Source organism: Myripristis murdjan, chromosome 19 (genome assembly GCF_902150065.1).
Source record: "Myripristis murdjan chromosome 19, fMyrMur1.1, whole genome shotgun sequence".
NCBI classification, from domain to species: Eukaryota; Metazoa; Chordata; class Actinopteri; order Holocentriformes; family Holocentridae; genus Myripristis; species Myripristis murdjan.
Window position 1 is genome coordinate 16,586,901 of NC_043998.1, and position 20,679 is coordinate 16,607,579.

Below are 20,679 nucleotides of genomic sequence, written 5' to 3' on the forward strand. Positions count from 1 at the left end.
CAGTAGATTGTAGATAACCCAGCTTCTCTTGGCATTTGAGGTCTTGAAGATATTTTGAAAAGTAATTTTGGATTAAAAACCTAGATCAAATGTACAAATTCATGTTCTGTCACCTGAGTTGAACATTTACCCAGCAGCACAGCAATACACACAATAGTGATTAATATACCAGATGAGTATCTCACATTTTTTAATGATTGACAATTGCAGCAGATGTTCTTATTGTTTAACTGGGATGGCAAGAACAACAGCTTTGTTTTTAGCTTGATCACTATGCCGTTCAGTTTATTCAATGGATTTTGGAGGAGTTTTAATTAACCCAAGGATGGTGGAATTTCCTCCTCCAGAAGAACACCATGTAATCCTTGAGTTGGAGTGAACTCAGGAAAATAATCAAAATTGGAGTTAGGAGGTTTTCATGTGACAACAATGTAATGTTGAACAAACATAGTAAGGACAATTCACACTTTCACCCTGTACTTAGTCACTAAAACCTATTACTAAAACCTGTACTGAATAAAATCCTGCTTTTGCACCATCCTGATTGTGCCACCTTAAAGATAAGAACACACAGAGAGAAAGCAAAGGTTTTTTTCCCCCACAGTACAGAAACAATGTTTAGGAGGAAGTTGTTAGGTTTTATTTTTAGTAGATTTCCTCCTAGGCTGGACTGACTCATGACAAATATTTGAGTGAATACAACAGGTAATTTTTCTGTGTCCTGAAATTACTGTAAGCATTTCAGGAAATGCATGGACTCCCACTGACATATTACTACTTCCTGATGAGAATAAATCACTGCCATGTGCACCTGACTTTACAACTAGGTAACACCTCACTGCTTCACCATTGAGACTGAAGAGCGGAAGGACAAGAAAAGGAGCTTTTAGCATCAGACAGCTCAGACTGTAAACAGGTATAAAAAGGAATTGAGACAGCGTTCATTCTGTTGCATTGTGCTCTGAATTTTTGCATCAATTATTCCTGCCAGATTGCCTTCTGTTGCATTCAAAGATTTTTTGATGAATCATGTCAGGTAAGTTAATAAAAAACAAATACATTGTGATACATAGACCAGGCCTCGTACTACACAGACAGCTTTCCCTCTATATGGAAGCCTTGCCCTCAGCCTTTCTCTCTTGGCCGGCAAACACACTTTGGTGCCTACTGTTATGTGACATTTTATTAATTTTGAGTGACAATCTCCTGTATTTTGTGAGAGATTTGCATGTTGAGTTGCACATACTGTATACAGAATTTCAGATGGCTGTAGCTGCAGACCAAGCAGAAGGGAGAGAGGGAAAATCTGGCTTCTCCAACTGGATGTCAGAGCTGCCAGATCAACTGCATGACATTCCCCTGTGGAATTTGGCAATACCAGGTATGATGCTGATTTCCAACTGCACAGCATCTTGCTCAGCTGTTGCACTGTACTAAATACCGTCATGGCTTTAGGTCATTAACAAACTTGGCAATTGCATGATGAAGCCAGTAGGGTATGGTGGCTAAAACCCACTGCTATTCTTAATAATACTAAAACAATCAGCTTTATTAAAGTGATGATATTGTTGCGAAGTTGGTGTGTGTGTCTGTTTGGCAATTCCTAGGTAGCCATGATGCAATGAGTTATGACCTGGACATAAAGTCATCTATAATGGAGCCTGATCAGCTGATATGCTTCAGCAGCCTGGCTTGCGTTCGCCAAAAGGTGTACAACTGGTCGGTCACTCAGGTCAGAATTATTTACCTCTTGTGATTGTCTACTGTGTGCAAGACAGAGAGATCAGATCAAAGTGTCAGTGTCAAACATTGTATTGGTTTGTGATACAGGAAGTGAACATCACTGAACAACTGGATGCAGGGATCCGCTACTTTGACCTGAGAATTGCTCGCAAACCAAACGACAGCGACCCCACCAGGCTGTACTTTGCACATGGCCTGTACACACGGACAGATGTCGAGGTGAGGATGATGAGAAAAATGCCATACATAATCTCATTATTAGCATGCTATGCCATTATGGTGGATTATGAACAACTTTCAAAACCTAGGGAGGCAGCAACACTTCACCAATATTTGGTCTGTGGATAAGCAGTCACTACTGGCATGCTGGATTTTCTTTTTTATCTGCCAAGCAAAGACTTTGTCCATTAATTACAGTGCCACCATCAGGCCAATGTGTGTAGTGTTTTCAAGACCCAATATAACGACATTCATCATCCCCCCATGTTTTGTCAAAATTGGACCAGTGGTGTCACAAACATTACTCAGCAGGCCAGTCAGTGTAATTTGTGAGGACAGCTTTTAGCATTTCATTTTAAAAAATGCAATTTTGACCTTTAAATATAACATTGCCATCAGGCCAATAAGTGTCATTTTTTAAAATGCCAGAGCACGGTACAAAGATGCATCACCCTTCCAAGTTTCATCTAAATAAAGCCAGTGTTGTTGAGATCACTTGATATACCGCATTTGACAAATGGACCTCTGAACACAGCATCATCCATAATCACCAAGGGAACAAGATATTAAACAAATAAATACATACATAAATGGGTGAGGTATTTCATCCAATACTCAATCAATCCAATACTGAGCTACATAGGCATGTTTTTTTTTTTTTACTTCAGAGGTCAGGCTCAGTTATAGAATATAAAACTGTTCGAAATTAGTGTCTTACTCAGGCACCCCTCTCTTGGTAATGGGCAGTCTCTTTAACACTATGGTCATCTTGCTGGCTGCCTATTAATGATTAATGACCAATTTTACCATTGGCTCCCAGGGCCCTTCTAATGCTCTCGTAGAGGTATATGCAATAAAATATGTAAATGATCCACCAAAGTGAACCATCCCTTTAAGCATTTATAGCAATTGAACTTAGACATCAAATTAAGTTAGGGAAAATAGTGAGGATCTCTTTATTTGATGCACTTTGCACTGGAAAATCACTCCTCTCCCTTGTGGTTAGACTGTTCTCAAGGAAATAAAAGACTGGGCAAAAGGACATCCAAAAGAGATCCTGATCCTGGCTTTATCCCACTTCCATGGGATCGACAAAAGTGTTGAAAAGGAAATCTACGGCCATCTTATCAAATTCATCAAGGACCTGTTTGGAGCCAAACTATTCCCTACAAAGGTAAAGCACACAGGAGAACATCTGCATGCCTCTGAAAAGAGACGTTGAGATGGATGAGTGAAACCTATCACATTATTAGTGTAACTTAGCCAACAACTCTGTCCTTCTGAAATAAAACCTCAAGCTAAAAAAACAAAATAGCTTATGCTGCTTTCAAAATTAACAACTCCTCCTTTGACCCAACAGGAAACTCCTACCCTGAAATTGTGCTGGGAATCAGGGAGAAACGTCATAGTTTCATTAGAATATCCACGTGGTCAAGAACATGACCCCGACATACGGGGAGGGATAACTTACTACTATGGTAACAGTATGTATCCTGAAGAAATCAAATCAAAACTGGATCACTACTTGACAGATGAGAAGCGTTATAACAGTAAGTTTCTACAGTACTCATTGTACTATAAGGTGCTTTGGATCACAGCCTCCACTAAACTGCATTATGTGAAAATACAGTTCTCTTTGTAGTGCAGTTCTTTTTCATGTGGTGATGCATGTGCACTATCACCTAAAAAGGGTACTTCATTCTACACATTTATGGGATTGCTGACCTTTGCCCTCTGTGATCGACAGTTTTCTTCATCTGCGGCTTGAATCTGACTCTGCCGGACGATATCAAGGCAGTCAAGTACATAATTTCCTTAAGTGCCACCCTCGTCAAGGCCACTGAGAAGAGTCTGCCGTCTATGCTGGAGTGGGTGAAAAAGCAAACGCCTGGAGATGGAGAAAAATGTGTGAACATCATCGCCTCAGACTTGGTGAATCGTGACGACTTTGTCTCCACTGTCATCAAGCTCAATGACAAACTGCTAAAAACATAACTGAGAGTGCCGTGGGAAACCACACGTCTCCCTCTCTGTCTATTACACACACACACACACACACACACACACACACACACACACAATTTACTGTTAAGAACAGAGGACTGGATTCTATTGTTAAATGAAGTTGTCTGTGTAGGTTCCTTTTCTTGTGCACTTTTCTATAGAATGAGGATGCAATAAAATTCACACTCACACTCATATTGAATTGTTGTGATGATTGGTCTGTTCTTGTCAAAGCACCCTCATGCAACCAAATTATATGACTGCAATAAAGGAAAGCACCTCAACCTCTCTGCAGGGGTGGACTTAGTGATTTTGGGGTCTGAGGCAAACACATGCATGGTCCTCCCATATCCCTCTCTTCTCCCCCAGGTCAATCCTTATTTATTTAAAAACACCACTATGCACCTGTGGGTGTTGCCAGTTTAGAACCCTGTTTAATCAGAACTGGAATGACAATTAAACAGAGGCGACCAGCGCAATGGAAACCTCCATTACTTTTATTTTTAAACACATGCACAATGTGTTCAGCACATCTGGAAACTTGCTCAAATTCCCTGTTTCGTGACAATGAAAGAGGACAGGACAGGACAAGATAAATACAATAAACACAACTATACAACACAATGGAGAATAAAAAAAACTTAATTGTGTGCATTCTACATGTTTGCTAAAGAACACTTAATATGTTTGTCAGTGCTAACTATTCCGCCAAAACAAATAGATGGCTGTCACTCAGAAAAGACCACTTCACTTTTCAGTATTTATTGTCTTTTTCCCACCACATGCAGGACTGCTGCTGTGGGCTATGCATAGCAAATTCACATTTAAGAATTAGTCTGGAACCACTAATTTGTCATCCCCCTCTTCCTGGCTGTTGTGGCGGCGCTGTGGCCAGGGGCGGACTTACCATTAGGCAAAACTAGGCGGTTGCCTAAGGCCCCAAGTTCCTGAGGGCCCCATAAAACTCCTCATACGCTTATGGTTAATACAGTTGTTACTTATTTGCGCACATTAATTATGTTTTGATTAAAATCCTTTCACTAAAATGCCAGCAGAATGCTTATCGTTTTATGTGTGTCTCGGGGCCCCTGTTTTGTGTGTTGTCTTGTAATTTCAGAGGGCCCCATGCCTGCCTTTGCCTTGGGCCCCAAATTTCTTAAATCCGCCACTGGCTGTGGCTGGTCCTTATGCTGTGTTGCTGTGGCTGCAGCCTGCCTTGGTCGAGGGCTCCTGCTGCTTCTGCTGTCATGTTGTCTGCTGGTGTTTCTATTGCATTAAGACTATTGTTTGTACTTTGCTCACAGGGTAGGCACCTATTGCACACCTGTCCAGCCAGGAGGGTGCATGAAAGCATGGCACAAGGTGACAGCAGCAGCTGTACAAATCAAATGTGCAGTAAAGGTGTTTTTAATATACTGACCAATGCCAGACTGAAATGGCTGTGACATTGGTCTATTTCTTAAGAGAAACTCTCTTATTTACAACTTTATGAGGTGTTGCTGGGGGCCAAGGCGGTTGCCGACGTTTACCTACTGGCAAAGTCCGCCTCTGTCTTTCTGTTGCCTGTTCTCAGAGTTTCGCTGGTGTGTTACAGGAGCTGGAGATAGTAACACACACTGGCTTAGCAGACAGTGAGTGTGTTGGATTAAGATGTTAAGACTAGCATGGGGGCGGGCGGTGTCAAAAAATAGCCGTGGGGAGCCTGTTCGTCTGCTAAGTGTAGTTTTGGGGGGATTGGACAGTCCCCTGCAGATCTCCGGGGGTAATACCAGGGGTGTCGGACAAACTCCTCACCTGCCAACAAGCGACAAGTCCCCGCTCCTCCTTCCCCGGCCCGCGCGCTGCCGATTCAGGTAAAATGTAGCTCAGGTTAGCTGTCAGCTAATAGCTTGGTACTTTGACAAGTTGTGGCCAGCGTTAGCATGCACAGAGTGGACTGCTTGTAACATGGAAATTGATGACACGCTATCTGGCCAGGTGATAGCTTACTGTTAGCATCATAGCTAACATACAGTGAGGTATTTTTGCCCCGTTAGCGTATGCTCTCCTTTTTATTACAGGCAGGTGAATTAAGCCAAAGCTTCATTCAAAAAACATACTATTTAACGCGTCTCTGGTTATTGGCAGATGTGCATTGCGTACAACCCAGGTTTTAAGACACTTTACGTACTTGATAGGATTCACTCTTCAATTCGGCATACAGTTAAACACTGTATGCGCAGTATAATACATGCAGTAGATGGGAGCTACTGTAAAGCCATTGAATCATAGCTAGTGATAGCTGAGTTAGCCGGTAGCATGAAAGTGGCTGCACTTTAGTGGCTTGCTTGCTTAATATACAGAAGCCAAATTGAAAAATGGTTCTCAACAATTAAGAAAACATACAAGTTGTATTTCCTGACGCGTACGGCTTTGTCGATAAGCAGTGTCATTGTAAGTTGTGACATTTTTAATGCAGCTAAAACACACCATGGCTTCTGTGTGGCTATTGGCTAACTAACATAATAACCACTCTATGGACACTGTGTAGTTATGTGCTATACAGTACATTCTGTCTAATCGAGGATACTGTAAAGCCACCTTATGGCAGTGATAGTTAGCTATGTGGTGTGTATGTCAGTTTAATTGCTATTTTGGTAGAATAGCCACCAGTAAACTTCAGGCATTGGGGATAGCCAGTCATGCTAATGTTGCTAGCTGTTAACCAGTGTTGTCTAATACAAGATTTAATGTTCAGCCAGTCAATGTTACATCATGCACCGTTACTAAACGCTTACTCAGTGCAGATGCTCAGTGTTTTCAAGGAATTTGCTGTTGACATTTGTTGTCATGTAAGCAGCTGTTCTAATCTTTTACATGGATACTGTAAGTATGTACTGGTATACTTGGACTTATAAACAGGGATACATTATTGTGCAATGTAGTGGTAAAATTAGGAATAATGAGGAATGGCTTGATCACTTCAATGTAGCTGGCACAAAGATGTTTACAATATAATTTTGCATTTAGCTAATATGAAACTTTATTTATTTAATTTGCAGTTATTTTTTTTTTATTTTTATTTTTTTATCTGACAGATGATTTCTTTTGCCCTTTTTACTCCATAATATTTAAGCATATTGTGATGTTTGTTGCAAGTCATGTGTTGCACGCTTTTGTATCCAGTTCCTCTGCTACTGTGAACATGGCATCAGGGAACGAAGAGCCATCATCCAGTCCTCCCAGACACACCAACAGGTTAGCCAAGGAGAGGTCACCCTACCTGCTGCAGCATGCACACAACCCTGTTGACTGGTGAGTGAGTTTCACATGCAGAAAGACACTTGGCCTTAAAGTCTACAGTACATTGCCTAATGTCATGTTTGTCTTAGGTATCCATGGGGACAAGATGCTTTTGACAAAGCCAAGAATGAAGATAAACCCATCTTTCTGTCAGGTAATAAACACTATTACATCTGACACTGACACACATCCTGGATGATGGAATTGTACATGAATGGAGCAAGAACACATAAATGGACACATTAAGAAAAAAAGTGCCACATATTTCAGATTGAGAGGAGGTAATAGACATATTACGTTGAGGGAAGAGAAATCCGATTCCACATGAGTGAACACATGAATTTATACTAATGTACTACAGTAGTATTCTTATTGAAAGTGTAAGATCTCTTTCACGCCTTAATGTCTTTTTCTTGGTGCCCCCTTCTTAGTGGGCTACTCAACATGCCATTGGTGCCATGTGATGGAGAGAGAGTCTTTTGAGGATGAGGAAATCGGCAGAATCCTCAGTGAGAACTTTGTCTGCATCAAAGTTGACCGAGAAGAGAGACCAGATGTCGACAAGGTCTACATGACTTTTGTACAGGTGAGTGTGTGCATTTAGGATTCTTACACATGAGTGTAGTAACGTCTCTGCTGTCGTATTTACCCTTTGTGGATTTGGATGTGCTCTGTGTCTCCAGGCAACAAGTGGAGGTGGAGGATGGCCCATGAATGTGTGGCTGACCCCTGACCTACGACCTTTCATCGGGGGCACCTACTTCCCTCCCAGAGACCTAGGACGAAGACCAGGGCTCAAAACTGTCGCCATCAGAATTATGGAGCAGGTAACAAGACTTCTCTCATACACTTGGAGCATGTTTTGTTTTTGGACGCTTGCTTGAAGATTGTTTGAATTTTGTTTTACAATTCAAAGTGTTTCCCCACTTAGGGAATTGGGATGCTGCATGTAAATGAATCAGTGATTAAAAGTACATCATGATTGACAGTTTCACAAAGTTTAAACATGCAAGTATCCCTGCCAGTTATTATCATGATCAGATGTCCAGGTGGAAGAGCATATAGTGTATAGTGTAATATATACTGTAGCTGTAGCAGATACCTAGCCTGCCTTTTGGTCATCACTGTTTATATTGATGTACTGTAACTTCTGCTTCTCAGTGGCTGAATAACCGTGCTGCTTTGGAGTCGAGTGGCGAGAGAGTCCTAGACGCTTTGAAGAAAGGGACAGCCGTCGCTGCAAACCCAGGGGAGAGCCCTCCTCTGGCTCCAGACGTTGCTAATCGCTGCTTTCAGCAGTTGACCCATTCTTATGAGGAGGAGTATGGAGGCTTCAGAGATGCTCCCAAGTTCCCCACACCAGGTAGAGACACTAAAAGCCAAGCAGAAGTGGCCATCTCCCTGGCTTTGAACCCTTCTGGAATTGTTTTAATCAGACCTGTTTAGCAGATTCTTCTGCCCTCTCTCCTTTCTCTCTCTCTCTGCTTGCATTCCTCACTCTCTCTTTATTTTCCCACTCACACTACCTCTCTCCCTCTTACTGTCTGTTCTCTCATCACTTTTTCTCTCCCTTCCCTCATAGTGAATCTGATGTTCCTCATGACGTACTGGTCTGTGAATCGCTCCACCTCAGAAGGGGTCGAGGCTCTCCAGATGACGCTGCACACACTCCGCATGATGGCACTGGGAGGCATCCATGACCATGTAGCGCAGGTTAATACACATTTATGCAAACAGACACATACATAAACGAGTGTGTGTTTGAACATAAACATAAAAACTTTATTCTGATTTGTGCAAAACCGGTGTGAGTCTGTAATATAGTTGTTGGAATATTATAGACATTAACTGGTGACGAGTCATAGTTAAAGGACCATACCAGTGATTTTGTGTGTACTTCATGCTTCTGCTAATCTTTTCCCAAAGCAAGCACTTGCAAAAGCACAAAACAAAAACTTTCTTCACATCAGTGTTCCATCATTGGATTTTGATTATATGTTGTGAAATTTTAGTGCCCCTGCATGATCTGTAAAATGGTTTGTTGCAATCAAAACCACTGGCATGGCCCTTTAAACAAATTCATAGAAATTAGTATTATCAGCAGAAAACACATCTCTTTGTCTTTATGTTTATCATGTATGCATGGATTATCTCTTTTTCCTGCTCTCTCACTCGCGCTCTCTTTCCCAGGGTTTCCACCGGTACTCTACAGATTCCTCCTGGCACGTTCCCCACTTTGAGAAGATGCTGTACGATCAGGCTCAGCTGGCGGTGGCCTATATAACTGCCTACCAGGTGTGTGTGTGTATGTGTTTGTGTTTGTGTATGTGACAGTGTAATCATCACTTCTTCATCCCATCTCATCAAAGTAATTCACTGCCATATTAGCCAGGCAGCCTAAAGCATCAGGGTGAAACCGTCCGTTACCTTATTTTGAAACCATCTGCAGTTGCAAAAATAAACACAAACTCTAATGATGGCAGGGAATATACTAACACACACTCACAATGACAGAGCTGGCTAATAAGGCATTACAGTCCTAAATTATCCTATAACAGCATAATGGGTTGTTATTTCAATGTCAGTAACAATGCAGCTCATATAAAAATGTTACTTTTGTTATCAACCCCTGTAAACTTGAGATTAGATTACTAAAACGTTATTTCTCCTTGTGCCACATATATGTGTGTGTGTTTATGTGTGGTAACAAGAGGGACTAATACACACATTAGTCCCTCTTTCAGTTGATGCATTGACCTAGTCAACAGGAAAAAAAAATGTCTGAAAAGTTTACTTTTCCTAAGTGGAAATACTTTCACTACTTTGATTTTTATTTTTATTTTTTATTTATTTTTTTTTTTTAGTACGCAAAAGTGTGACACTAACATCAAACGTCCGCTCTTATTTTGTTTCTCTAGTTGTTTACAGGAGAGGCAAGTGAGATATCCTGATTTTAAGACAAATTGTGACCCCTAATTTTGGGGGTCTAACAGGAAGGTCATGAGTACTTTAATGAATTACTACTCCCAGGGAATAAAAAGTGAAGTTACATTTCAAATGAGTGTTAAGTAATAAGTGGCTTATTTGGGTAATAAGCCCAACACTGGGCAATTTTGAATGAGCACGTTGTACTCAGCACTTGAGTTGGATGCCACAGTTTTAAGTGTTTCCTCAAGAGTGTATGCTTGGCTGGCCTGTTTTCCAGAGTGGACAGAGACTAAACACTAAGAAACAAAAAGTTAATTAGGACGCAGACACACACACATGTACACACAAACACATACATGCTAGTGTTTCTTGTGTTTAATGAGCAAAAAGAGGCTACCTCAGCACTGATATTGGAGGTCCCAGTTAATATGTGGCATATAAATAACGTGTCTGTATTATTAAGGTTATGTTAACATTGAAATATGACTCTAAGCAGGTGTGTGCGCTGTATTTTTGTTTTTCCAGGTATCGAACGAGCAGTTCTTTGCAGATGTGGCCAGGGATATACTGCTCTACGTCTCCAGAGACCTGAGTGACAAGGTGAACCATCTCCTCCTTTGTTAGCACGTGTGAGAGGGTGTGTGTGTGTGTGTGTTATGTTATATGTGTAAGGTGTTCTACTTCTATCCCTATTAGGACCAAATGCACTCACAAGGATAGTGTGATGAGGAAACTGCTCTGAAGTGAGAACGTTTTGCCAGTCCATACTACAGAGGGATTTAGGACTTTAGAATGATGGTTAGAATTAGGTTTAGAATGGGTTAAGGTTAAAGGAACAGTCCACCCATAATACAAATAAAATATTTTCCCAATGAGCCTAAATACAATTTATCTGTCTAGATAGTTTGTGTGATTTAGTGAGGTTTCCACCCTACTTTTACCTTGGCTCCTGGCAGTTTGATACTGTGGAGCTGGATGGGTATTTCTTGAGGTCAGAAACTTACATGGGGAAAAACTCATCAGTAGCAGCTCTTTCCATAAATGATGACATGGAGACTCGGAATAATCCACAGTCGTCAGAGCACCAGCAAATTGTATCTCTCCACCTCTAATATGTACTTGTGTAGGGTAGATGGGTACAGGTTGGTCAGGTGTTCTTCCTGAGAATATAGTTTGCAGTGAAACTCGTGAAATCAGTGATGGTTGTGGATTATTCCTTGTGACCGTGTCATTGTCGTTGGAAAGATTTGTTGCTGTTATGTTTTTCACATGTAATTTTTTTGACAGTTTGAGCGCCGTAAACGAAAACCCATCTAGTGGGTTTGTATTGGTGCGCCAGTTGACAGCCTGGAAACGTCGCCAAATCACATAGAAACTGGATGGATCAGTTGCACCAGGGCTTCAGTGGGAAAATAGACATACATACATTTTTTTTTTTTTTTTTTTTTTTTTTTTTTTGTATTTTGGGGCGAATTGTTCCTTTAACATGTAATTTAGTCTTAGATAATAAATGCAGTCAATAGAAAGCATTCATAAGCAGAGCCAAACAAAGTGTAGTTGCAACTTCTGTATATATTTATATATGCAGCTATATCCGCTGCTAACAAAGCATATTCTTACCTGCAGGTTCCACCAGGAGATGATCAGTTTTGTGTTGGGTGTGTGTGTGTTTGTGTGCATGCACGTGTGTGTACATGGATGAGGGATAAGGGTGGTGCCCTTTGACAAATAACACTTATAACCTCTGCTCTTCTCTAAGGGTCAATCCCGATCCCTTCTACTACACAGGCACGGTGACCATTTTCTTTTGATTAATGACTTGACGGCACCGAACGGGGCACACAATTAAAACCACGCTCATTGTGATCATTATATTCTCCAAGATTTATTATGTAATTATACGCTAATGAATTATGCCGCAGTGGTAATTTACCATAGATAGTATGTTTCTTTTGTGCTGCGGTGGCAGACGGGGATTTTCCTCAGCAAAGCAGGGTTCTCAGAATTACTGTTGAAATACCCTACACAGAGTGCCTGAAGGTGCTCTGTGTAGGCCATATAAGGCCCTGAAAAAGTCTTAAAATGTCTTTAGTGATAATTTGCAAACCCAGGGTGTTGAATATGCTTGGATCTAGCATTTTAAGACTTAAATTCAGTTAAATATGTTTTTGCGTGCTCTTGGTCCGGTGAGAAATCAGCCCAGTCACAAAGACCTGTAGTTTCATAGATCAATTGTTTCACCTTCATCTTCATATTGGTTTCATTTGCAAAATTAGTTCTGAATCTCATTCTAACTGGCATTAAAAAGTGCTTAAAAGTCTATTATTTAACTTGATGGAACTACGCTGCCCCGTGTATAATAGAGCAGGGCTATTGAAGCCAGCTGTGCTGTCTAGACTCAGGGCAACACTGATTCGAAGATAATGTTCCTCCTCAGCAGACTTTTTTTTTCTGCTGTCCCTCTGATTCATTAATCAGTCAATTATAAGCCCACCAAGGAAGAAAGAGAAATAACCAGCACAGTAATGTTGAGGTCTTGGTGATGAAACAAAAATATCAGAGCCACCCTCCTTTTCATTAAGTGAAGTCCAGTGCCAGCAGTCTTTCATCCCTTCATATCCATATTTGTCTTGGCTGATTAATGGAGAAATAACATCACTTTTGTAGCAGTGATTCTGAAGAGCCACGGAGAAGTCCACTGAGAGCGTGCACGCACACACAGACACACACAATACACCACAATGTAGATATGTTGGCCACTGAGAAATCCCTCTAGAGCAGTGTGGGAATTAATATTGTCTTGTTCAAGGTCACATCAGCAGTACTTACAGCTGCGAGAACTAGAACAGTTTTAGTTACACATTTACAGTTTCTCTTCAAATCAAATTTACCAACACTGGTTTTTAACCAGCGACCTTAACCTCTGCTGTTGTCCCGACGTTGTGATCATGTCAAAGCAAATTCAAGTTGTTCAGTCAAAGGGAATATTTGCTCCAAAATAGAAAAAAAAGAAAAACCCCGATCCTGGGGTTAGGTTTAGGGTTAGTTTCTAGTCTCCTGGCTCCTGGCTCCTCCCTAGGTATTCGATTGTGGAGCTCAGACTGTCAAAAATGTGCATGTGAAAAAAATCAGTGGTATAGATACCCACCATGACACTTGCAAACCGCATCTCTCTTCTCTGAACACGTACGAATTTGGATAGATACAGTTTGTTGGTGTTCTTTGGCAGGAAATAGTTTCCAATGAAACTGTTCCCCCTCGTGGGCGGTAATTTTAGTGGTTGTCAGTGTCATAATTTTTGTGAAGGAGCTATTGCTGCTGAGTATCTGGATACATAGATTGCAACGGGGTAAGTGGGAAAATGTCTTTTTCTGATCAGGTGAACTGTTCCTCAAACTCGAACGGTTTAGAAGGAGGTGATTTTTTGTGCCTTTTGCCTGTTTTTAATGATCACAAGAAAGGTTATATTATTAAAACTTCACTTGAGTTACCAGTTTTTACATCACAGCTGTGCACTCTCACATTATTTTTATAGCTGTCTGCTAGTCTGATAGAGTCAGTGTCATGAGCCATGGGACTGAACAGCATCTGCACTTTTTTAATGTCAAGGCTGTTGTACAGGCCTTGTGTGCCAGTCATACACCTCTACATCTCAATCTGTCTGACTACTCACTGAATACCAATTCACCCTCTGCTCCCACCTCCCTTTTTCCTTTCCATCTTCTGGCACAGTCTGGAGGATTCTACAGCGCAGAGGATGCAGACTCTGTCCCAATGTCAGGGGGGCCGGAGAAACGGGAGGGTGCTTTCTGCGTCTGGACGGCCTCAGAGGTTCGGGAGCTGCTGCCTGATATAGTGGATGGAGCCGATGGTGGCGCTACGCAGGCTGACATCTTTATGCATCATTATGGGGTCAAGGAGCAAGGCAATGTTGACCCAGAACAGGTGAGTGGTGCTGCATTGTATTAATATTAATAATAACACCAAGATTCCTGGTGACATTTGAATGTGGTCATCTTCTGTAACATTGCACACTGAAGTCACTTTTTGTTTACGCAGACTGGAAAATGTCATAGTAAACACCTGAGTGTTTGCATGACAAGTTAAATAAACAGTCTGAGCAGATATCTCAGGGTATTAATTGGATTCTGCTTAGGCTAATTATGTACTAACTCTATCAAAGTATTACCATGGCAGTTGCCGCAGTCTAGAGTGTCACTTCATTCCTGTGCACGCCCTCCTCCCTTGTGTGTTGCCAGGACCCCCACGGGGAGCTGCTCGGCCAGAACGTGCTGATAGTGCGCTACTCGGTGGAGTTGACGGCTGCTCGTTTTGGCATCAGCGTGGAGAAAGTCAACGAGCTACTGGCTTCTGCTCGGGCCAAGATGGCAGAAGTGAGGAAGAGCAGGCCGCGCCCACATCTGGACACCAAGATGCTGGCCTCATGGAACGGTAAAGTTGAGATAGGGTCACAATGACAAGGCTGTTTTATGTACCTGAGCTTCTGCCAATAAAATGAAGCTTAGTAAGGACCATTCCAGAAATGTTGGAGTTTTTGTTTACATCATTACTTTTCTATATTACAGTATGTCATTTGCTTGTGCTTCTGTGTTATAAAATGTTTTTAATTTGTCTTGTTGTTTTTAATCTGCTGTTGCTGCCACTCACTGTGTGCCAAATTTTGCTAAATCAGTGTATTATATCTATCAGCCATAGGAAGTAGCAAAATTGCAGTTTATTTATATAAACATGTTATGGATAATTAATAGGAGTCACTATTTCTTACTTTTCCCATCGGCGTGACGCAAACTTAGAGCCTCCTCAGCATTATTTGTCCAACACAGTGTATCAAGGGTAGTTAATAAGAACAAGAACAGAAGGAACACTGCACATGCACACATACACAGACAAATGCTCCTCACTGGGCTGACGTCTTAAGACAGAGTGTGTTAGTGAGGTAATGAAGCGCTGCGATCCCAGGAACTTTCCAATTAGACGCAAGAGTGTCCTTCTCCTCTCTAATGAAGAAACCCCTCCATTAATCACCTGTCCTCCGCAGCAACACTTTGAACACCAGGCCCTGCACTCAGCAGGCTTTGATACGCTACATGAAAGGGGAATAGAGGGAAGCAGGGAGGGAGGGATGGAGGAATGGAAAGAGGGAAGAGGAGAGAGAGAGAGAGAGGAGGAATGAGACAGAGCAGGGGAACTTCAAAGAGCGGGAATAATAACCAACTTGGGAACTGCGGTGCTGCCACATATTTGGTAGCCCAGAGGAGCGGATATTTTAAACCAAACTATCGTAGTCATTTCATACCCTACTCCTCCTTCCACCCCTCCAGGTCTGATGTTGTCGGGCTACGCTCGCGTCGGAGCCGTGCTGGGGGACAAGGCCCTGCTGGAGAGAGCGGTGGAGGCCGCCAACTTCCTAAAGAATCACCTGTGGGACACAGAGCAACAGACCATCCTCCGATCCTGTTACCGCGGAGACCAGATGCAGGTGGAACAGATGTAAGAGGAGAAAGTTTAGGCCAAAAAAGTTGAATTAAAGCAGGGGTTCTCAAGTAATATTGTGTCATGCATGATAGGCTCCTATCAAGTGACCAAGACCAATTTTATAAGAGTTTGTCCCAGGAACCTCCATTAAGCTAGGGTTTTTTAATTTAAAAGTTGTATAACAATCACTGTATATTTTGGAAGATAAATGTGATGAGTAGAATAGTCATTCCTGTACATCGTCTAGTTGGGATAATTTTCAATGAATTACGTTACCGTGAAATTTAACTATTCCCCATTTTGCTGGGGACCTCAAACCAAATAGTCTGACGGAATAACCATTCCATTTCCATGCCATTATTCAGTCTGAAATTGCCCCTCCGCCTATGGAAATAGGCTAATATGATTTCTGTGGGCGAAGGGATTTGAACCCCGCTAACCGCAACCACTGTGACGTAGTTTTCACTTGACATGGTAGCTGCTTTAAGCCAGTTTACAGTGCCGCTGCGCATCAGTCCAGCTTAGCAACTAACGCCACCTGCAAATCAATGTTGGCACAATAGAGACTAAACTGGCATGCTGAACGTGCGTGTTGCAGGAAGACCCACCCCTACCCTAACTCTGATTGGCTAACCCTAACTTTAACTGAAGGCAACAAGCCAGTCAGAGGCAGGTAGGGTGGGATAGGCATGTCCAGTATGTCAGTTTAGCCTCTCCCATGTTGACACTTTGTGCCGTTTATGTCAGCTCAGTTTGTTGATGAAAGGGGCTTAAACAAATGCCAGAAAGCCATTGAAAAATATTTGTATGAATGATTCAGTCTAATTCTAACAAACAGACCTTGGGAGCTTTCCAGCAGGGCTAGTTAATAAATTAAACTTTAGCCAGATATTGTTGGCAGAGTGCAAAAAACATCTTCCCCTTTCAGAAGTGCCTTCAGCACATAGCATTGCTCTGCTTTCAGTGTTTTTAGTTGTAATTCATTTTAAACATTGATAGCAACATCTATGGTGTTATCTTCCATTTTCTTGTGTTAGCCAGTGTTAGCTGCTATGATCTCTGTGGCTCTGGCACAGCAGAACTACATCATCAATGTTTGTTGTGCCCTACGGAGGCACTGATTGGGCTGGTCACTTTTTTAGCTGAGAAATCGCAGTTGATTTGGCAACACCAGACCCACTGAATCACTCTGAATTTTTAAAAAGTGAATGTGTGATTCACAGATCTGGAACCAGACTAGGGGACCTCTTAAACTTGAAAAAAAGGCCCCTGGAATTCCTCACATCCCAGTCCGAGAATGAGTGTTTTTACAGTGTTGGATTCACAAATGTTAATCCTATGATCTTGGACACTTGAGCATTTTTTGGACATGAGCCAACCTTCTCCCTATACTAGAACCAAGCAAATGAGTGAAGGCTCTCCTGATGATCTTATCCCCTGACAGAAAATGGGCGAAGGACGTTGTCAACGCAATTAGCTGATGAGGAGTAAATTTATGGGGATGTAGTCATGCTGGTTCATACCAAGGGCTGCACAATTAATCATGTGTAATCATGCAGCATGACTAAGGTTTCCACAAGTAGCCTAATCGTCATATAATGTAATGTGGCACTTGATACCTGTGGGGGATTCTCATCTTTTCTCTGACTCTCCTCCACAGGGAGTTCAGACTTAGTTACAGAACAGTACCAAGGAGCTGGCAGGGATTCAGTGTCTTGTGCAAGGGCACGTCTTGAGGGCATGTTCTTGCCGAAAGGGGATTGAGCAGACCAGAAGCAGTTTCTTATCGCTTGATTCTGCTAGAATTACTCATGATTCATCATTGTAACAAACAGTTACAAAATATTCATCAAATTCAAAACTTTTTACTCAACCTAATTTTTGTTTTCCTGTTGTCTAATATTGTCTTGTTGTGCTGCACTTTAGTATATGTGCCAGTATTATAGTACGCCCATTTATATCCCTGAAACAACTTTGTTATTATTATCAAGGATTCACCCACCAGCAGATCATGGCAATGAATGTGATAACTCAAAGCCCTTTTCCAATCTTTGCATTGTGGGCTAGATTAGAGGACTGAATTATAACATCTCTGGGGGCAGCCATAGTCAGTGCAGCCATAGTGAAACCACTGGTTGATCAAACCAAATTCGGGACAAAGACATAAAATGTTATTGAGGATTCAAGTCATTTTGGGCATAACCCCTGCTCTTGTTCACTGAATGCACATTAGTTACAACGTTCAGTTAACTGGTTTAAATACAAGTAAAAAATATAAAAGCTAAGCTTACTCAGTTAATTTGTGCATTTGCCAAGAATGAGTCCAGTAACAACTAAACAACTAAAACAGGCTGAAAGCTTGAAAATGAAAATTGGAATTTATGAAACATAACATATAAGTGGTACAGTGCTTGCAGGCACGCCTGTCTCCTGTGATTACAATAGAGATGACTGACATAGGGAGGAGTAATGTGAATCATCATGACAGCACCACACAGCAAGACATGTTTAGTAGTACAGTGGACTAAGTGTGCAACGGATCCCAAAATTATGGATTGTATCACGGTTGTATCATGTGCAACTTTGCATTTCGTTTATTCCGTAAAACACTTTTCAAGTGCTTCCCCTCTTCGCTGGCCGTGGCTGCTTTTGCAATGAACAGCGCACTTTCTTCACATGACCATACTTTGCACTTTGGTTTGTTTTTCACTTGCAAAACATACATCTCCCTTGTCTATCTTTTCAGTGCACCTCTGCATTGGGATTTAGGGAGTTAATACATAAAAGCTCACTATGATTTCACTATGATGCTTATATTTAATATATATTTATATTAGTAATCCGTGGTTCACATGGGTGCCAAGCATTTGTTGGTGATTGGTATGGATCACACATCAGCTACATTCTGTTACACCCCTATAGTGGACTGTTTATGCTCCTTTTTCCTCTCAGTGTATGTTGCGAGTACACAGTTGGGACTTATTTTCTAAACAGGTAGTAGCAGACTTCTCCTACTCTGCCAACTGCAGATATACATCAGCAAACAAATGCTGTGGACCAACTGTTTTCACAGATTATTAGCTGCTGGACTGCAGTCCTCTGATGCAACAATACCTTTTTTTTATCTGTCATTATTACAGAAAATATTTTGAATTATCTGTCGAAAGCGTTAAAATTTGGTTAAACAGAATCCTTGGTCTTGCCATATTTGTTCAACACGAAAGAAGATGTTCTGCAAACATTGGTTCATACACGTGTACACACGCAGCCTCTTGTTGATTGTACAACAGTCCTCTACTCCAGGTGTCCCCGTTCTGTTGCCTTGGCCAGTGCTGTGCCCTAGTTACTGTGAATGAGTGAGTGCGAAATGCCACCGAATCAGCAGGAAAATATGCCAGGAGTCCCACAACACACATGATGAAACACACACCCAATTCTAAACACACACGTGCACAGATGCGCTCTTGTGCCTTTAACACGCTGGCCGTATTCCACAGCTTCCGTCTCATTCATACTTGTCAAATTCAGGATGTGTCAGCAGTGAGAATGCTTACCAAGGCCCTTTTCCAAAGCCTGGTTTGGTTTCCATGCATGGGTAAATGACTCTGTCATGCCAGGCACGTATGAGCCGCGAGCTAATTTACCAGGAGGAATGGTAGGTGCTTTGAGTAACTGGGTTAATAGGCTGTGCAAGTGTCGAGCAGTTGGTGCCATAGATTTTCTGTGGTCCGTGGTTGGCACCGGATGATTTAGAGCACTACTGCTGCCCTCGGAGAGCAGAGAGGAATGCCTGACAATAAGAGCACAGGGACCTTAGCGAGGCCCTGGTGAAACATGGGAAATGTTGACTTGCAATTCAAGTGCTAATCCATCTTCGGTGCTGAGTGCTCATTGCTGTGGTGTTTCTGCAACTTCACCTCCCAGAGATCACCTGTCAATCACACAGGGAGGGCGGGATTGTGAAGTGTTTTTCTTTGGATTTTCTGCTGCTGAATTTTGAATTTTGTAGGTGATGCTCTTTTTTTTGAGGCTGTTGAGCCATGGTGGCTGTTGTTGTTCTTGCTAGTAATTACTCAATGCTGCTTCTATTTATTTCAAACAAATAAACGAAACCAGACACCATTCATCAGTGGTATAGACCTCAGACGTAACTTTGACTGCAAATTTTTGCCCAAATATGGAATTCCCTGATCCAAAACATTTTCTCAATGGGGAAAATCCATGGGCTTTTCACAGTTATCCCTGCCATAGTCTGTGATTTAATCTGGCATTCAAAACTTGGATGCTTTTTATCTGCACATTTCTCACTTAAATGAGACTGGATCCCTTGAATTCTGCTGCCACTTTCTAGCCAAAATAATTATTTTGCTAAAACAAAACCTGCAGTCCGTGTTGAATACTTAACTGTTTTTGTTTTTGCTGTCACCGGCTTTACCCAATAAATTTAGGACCAGCTTGCTGTTCAGTCACATGCAACGGGTCATCATGTGTGGTTAACCACTTAACAGTTAGCAATTTGAGCTTTGAAACTACAGTGATCATGTTCAGGTTAAAAAGAAAAAAAAAAGAGATGATTTTTTTTTCTTTTTTCAGATACAAAAAAAGGTTAAAATGATTTTTTTATGCTTAGAGCTCAAAAATAACAAGACATCAGAGACAAATGCAGACATGACTTCTGAGCCCATTATCAGTTGTAATACACACTTGCAACATGGAAATTTATTTTAAGGTACAGGTCACCTTAAATAATAAAATTATATTTAAAAAAAATATTTTCCAACTCACCCCTAGTGCAGCCCAGATAGTTTTTGTGTGATTTAGTGATATTTCTAGTTTCTAAGGACCCTTATGCTAAGAGTTTTATGATGAAAATTGCCCTTTATCCAGGTAACCTTCATGTAGCATACATGCTCTTTTGCAGCAGCACTCTGCTTTACTTTCACATAGTTACACTTTTTTTTTTTTTTTACAAGAGGGAATGTGTCCTGTGGCCTTTAGGGAGATGGT

General features: G+C 41.5%; 2 protein-coding genes across 5 annotated transcripts in view; both read left to right on the plus strand.

Moving 5' to 3' along the window:
• Positions 1–1,263: 1,263 nt before the first annotated feature.
• LOC115378228 (PI-PLC X domain-containing protein 1-like) lies at positions 1,264–4,010 on the plus strand. The gene is made up of 6 exons (XM_030078415.1): positions 1,264–1,381; positions 1,608–1,732; positions 1,831–1,962; positions 2,969–3,136; positions 3,323–3,512; positions 3,710–4,010. Exons 1-6 carry the CDS (start codon positions 1,264–1,266, stop codon positions 3,955–3,957), a joined length of 981 nt encoding a protein of 326 aa, XP_029934275.1. The 3' UTR covers positions 3,958–4,010.
• Positions 4,011–5,447: 1,437 nt separating this feature from the next.
• spata20 (spermatogenesis associated 20) overlaps positions 5,448–20,679 on the plus strand; it is a 49,255-nt gene continuing 34,023 nt past the window's right edge. Inside the window, exons 1-12 of one of the 4 annotated variants that reach the window (XM_030078058.1) lie at positions 5,448–5,819; positions 7,132–7,260; positions 7,338–7,402; positions 7,680–7,834; positions 7,932–8,075; positions 8,410–8,611; positions 8,831–8,961; positions 9,439–9,543; positions 10,702–10,776; positions 13,909–14,121; positions 14,436–14,628; positions 15,519–15,687. In XM_030078058.1, the coding sequence (XP_029933918.1) occupies positions 5,617–5,819; positions 7,132–7,260; positions 7,338–7,402; positions 7,680–7,834; positions 7,932–8,075; positions 8,410–8,611; positions 8,831–8,961; positions 9,439–9,543; positions 10,702–10,776; positions 13,909–14,121; positions 14,436–14,628; positions 15,519–15,687 (1,784 nt within the window). In that variant the 5' untranslated portion in view covers positions 5,448–5,616. The other 3 variants (XM_030078059.1, XM_030078060.1, XM_030078061.1) reach the window with 3 other exon arrangements.